We start from the raw sequence: 3641 nt of genomic DNA on the forward strand, positions 1-3641 counted from the left end.
ATAGATTCCTTCATCCCCAAGTTCTGATTGTGAGCTTAGATAATATGTTCCATTGTTGGTGGTCAAGAGGGACTACACTGTGTAAGCCAACTTATACAAGTACTTTCTGCTGGTCTTTAATGAGATACTCAGGGAGTCAATCCCAAGTGGGACTTTTTGCTGCAGTAAATAAAAGTTTAATTCTCCCAAACCTCCTCTGACACAGAAAGCTGGGATTGTGATCATGCACTCTTCACTTTCTCAGAACCATCCTATATTCCCAAGACTTTCCAATTCTTACAATAAAGAACACTATTGCCCAGCAACTCCAAGGTAAAAGCAATAGAATTGGCCTGTCCAGGTATTTACAGAGTAGTAGATAGGCCAGTGTCTCTTCTGCAATATGTGTTGCTTACTCTCTCCAAAAGAGGCTCAGCAGGAGGAGCCATAGGCTCACCATTTGGAGCTTGAGATTAATTCATTAACTGAATGCTTTTCTTTTCCTTTTAGCTTATAAGGAGTGGGAGGCAGGCTGAGAATGTTACCAGATACAGATAAGATTGGTGCATGTGCAAGAAAGCTTTATATTATATTCAATAAAACTAAACAGGTTACTCTGGGGAATCAACATGACCTATTTGTAAATTGAGTATGTGGAAAATAGGAGTGGATCTTAATTCAGAAACTCTAGTGCAGGATTAATGTGAATCTGATTATAGCATCCAAACCTGAAGTTGGCCTTCTGACCTCTGCTTCTCCTTTGTGTAGCTGGGCTCAGACACATGAGCAGCATCAACCAGTCGAGTGTCTCTGAGTTCCTCCTCCTGGGACTCTCCAGGCAGCCCCAGCAGCAGCAGCAGCTCCTCTTCCTGCTCTTCCTCATCATGTACCTGGCCACTGTCCTGGGAAACCTGCTCATCATCCTGGCCATCAGCACAGACTCCCGCCTGCACACCCCCATGTACTTCTTCCTCACCAACCTGTCCTTTGTGGATGTCTGTTTCATCTCCACCACTGTCCCCAAGGTACTTGCCATTCACATACTCAGAAATCAAGCCATTTCCTTTTCTGGGTGTCTCACACAGCTGTATTTTCTCTGTGTGTTTGCTAACATGGACAATTTCTTGCTGGCTGTGATGGCCTATGACCGATTTGTGGCCATATGCCACCCTTTACACTACACAACAAAGATGTCCCATCAGCTCTGTGCTCTTCTTGTTCTGGGATCCTGGGTGTTAGCCATCCTGAATGCTTTGTTGCACACACTGCTCATGGCTCAACTATCTTTCTGTGGGGACAACATCATCCCCCACTTCTTCTGTGATGTGACTCCCCTCCTCAAACTCTCCTGCTCAGACACACATCTCAATGAGCTGATGATTCTTTCAGAGGGAACTGTGATCATGGTCACCCCATTTGTCTGCATCCTGATCTCCTACCTGCACATCACTTGTGCAGTCCTAAGGGTCTCATCCACAGGTCAAAGATGGAAAGCCTTCTCCACCTGTAGCTCACACCTGGCTGTGGTCTGCCTCTTCTATGGCACCATCATTGCTGTGTATTTCAACCCCTCATCCTCTCACTCAGCTGGGAGGGACATGGCAGCTGCCATGATGTACGCAGTGGTGACCCCCATGCTGAACCCTTTCATCTACAGCCTGAGGAACAGGGACATGAAAGGGGCTTTAAGGAAAGTGCTTACCATGAATCTCCATCTACCAATAAGTGTAAGAAAATGACATATATAATTAAATTCCAAAAAATTATTTCATTTATTCTAATGTGTGGAACTTAGAGTTTTTTTTTTTTATTAGGCAAGCATCTGCTATTTCTCTTTGGAGAATAAAATCCATGTTGTTGAGAAGAGGTGAGAGGTGTTTGAACACCCAGTTGGCAGCTCTGGTGCAGACAGAGTACTTCCTGATCACATGCAAGGTTCATCTTTGAGTTCCTAGTTATTCCAAAATAAATATAAAAATTCTTTTTTAAAGATTTAAAACGTGTGTGTTTGTGTGCCACATGTATGTACCAGATGTGTTTGTACCACATGTATGTGTATATGTTTGTGTACCATAAGTATGTGGGTGTCAGAGAAGAATGGAAAACTCACTAGATTTCAGTTACATGTGTATGTCAATCACCCAGTGTGGGTCCTGGAAATCAAATCTCGGTCCTTTGGCAGAACAGCAAGTGAATACTAAGCTATTTCTCCTACTAACAAGACATGTTTTGATCAAATCACTTTATTTCAATAGTGAACACCTTCCCAACATAAGACACCAGAAACACAGCTACTCTTACTTCTGATTTCAAAAGGGAGAATAGGCATGTTTTGGGACCAGTGTGATGTTTCATTTGGAAGCTGCTAAAAGGAAATTATGGTAAGTTCTGAGTTTTCTTTGGGTGGTGTTGGAAAAGAATTGGTGTTTGACTGCTGCTTCAGATGGGATGCTGCTGTTCAGGATGCTTGTTGTTGGCTCTTTGAATGTATCCAGTTTGAAGAAGGGAACAGATAAACCTTGAACTCTGACTGTCCACTCATGTCATCATCTTGGAGTACACAGTGTGGGTCATTTTTGTGGTTAGGACAATCCCTTTGTTAATGTATTCTGCAGTCATTCCATAATAGCCTTTGTGTCTTGTGATGTTGTATTCCTAGGGACTTTTCTTGCTGTGGCTGTTCTATGAAATTCTCTATGTTTATCAGGAAAACTCCAACCTATGCCCACCCTGCTCCTGCATGCCAGTGCTAAGCTTCCTTTCTTAGAACATAGTCCTTGATATGAGCACATCTGAAGAGAAGACCCAACTTGGAAAGGTGATTATGTTTGCTCAGATCATTTCTTCCTCAATCAGTCTCCATATAAACTATGTCTTTAACAGAACTGGTCTGGGGGCTGGAGATACAGCTTAGTGTTTAAGAACCTTGGTTGTTCTTTCAAAGGACCCATGTTCAATTCCCAGCACCCACATGGCTGCTCTTAAATTTTTGTAACTCAAGTGCATTTCCTCATACAGACATACATGCAGGACAACCACCAATGCACATGAAATTAAAAATGTATAAATGTTTAAAAAGGAACTGGTTTGTTTCATGTAGATTTTTGAATTTGTGAGATTTCTTCATATTGTGTTTTACCATTCTTTAATGTTTTGAGTTTTTTATTCTTGTGTATGTGTGCTTTGCCTGTGTGTGATTTGTATGCAGTTCCTGGATAACAAGATAACAGTATTGCATCCTCTAGCATTGGAGTTATAGACATTAGCTGCCACATGAGTGTTGGGAGCCAAGCCAGGTCCTCTGGAATAACAGCCAGCCTCGTAACCACATATCTATCTCTCCCACTTGTGGTAGCATTCTTTTAATGTCAATGGGATTAGTAGTAATGCTTACTCAGGGATTTCTTTTACGTGTGTTTCAGGTTCATGTGTTACAAGTCTGGATGGTATTGGAAAGTAGGGGATGTCTTGGAGTAAATCTAAGTGCATAGACATCAGGTCATAAGCAGATCCACCCTGAGGTGCTGAGAAGAAGGTGTATTCTTTTTGTTTTAGGATGGAATGTTCTATAAATATCTGTTAGATCCATTTGGTCCATAACTTCAGTTAGATTCACTGTTTAGTTTCCATGATTTGTACATTGTTGAGAGTTGGGTATTGAA

At 41.8% G+C, this 3641-nt stretch overlaps 1 protein-coding gene across 1 annotated transcript; it reads left to right on the plus strand.

The window, feature by feature from the left end:
- Positions 1–758: 758 nt before the first annotated feature.
- Positions 759–1718, plus strand: LOC127694185 (olfactory receptor 1361-like). Its single transcript, XM_052195643.1, has one exon. It carries the CDS (start codon positions 762–764, stop codon positions 1716–1718), a length of 957 nt encoding a protein of 318 aa, XP_052051603.1. The 5' UTR covers positions 759–761.
- The last annotated feature ends 1923 nt before the right edge of the window (positions 1719–3641 follow it).

This window comes from Apodemus sylvaticus, chromosome 10 (assembly GCF_947179515.1).
Source record: "Apodemus sylvaticus chromosome 10, mApoSyl1.1, whole genome shotgun sequence".
Classification (NCBI taxonomy): domain Eukaryota; kingdom Metazoa; phylum Chordata; class Mammalia; order Rodentia; family Muridae; genus Apodemus; species Apodemus sylvaticus.

What these genes read in the sequence shown, in the direction of transcription:
- LOC127694185 (XM_052195643.1), top strand. Translation starts at nt 762, where the DNA reads ATGAGCAGCATCAACCAGTCGAGTGTCTCTGAGTTCCTCCTCCTGGGA.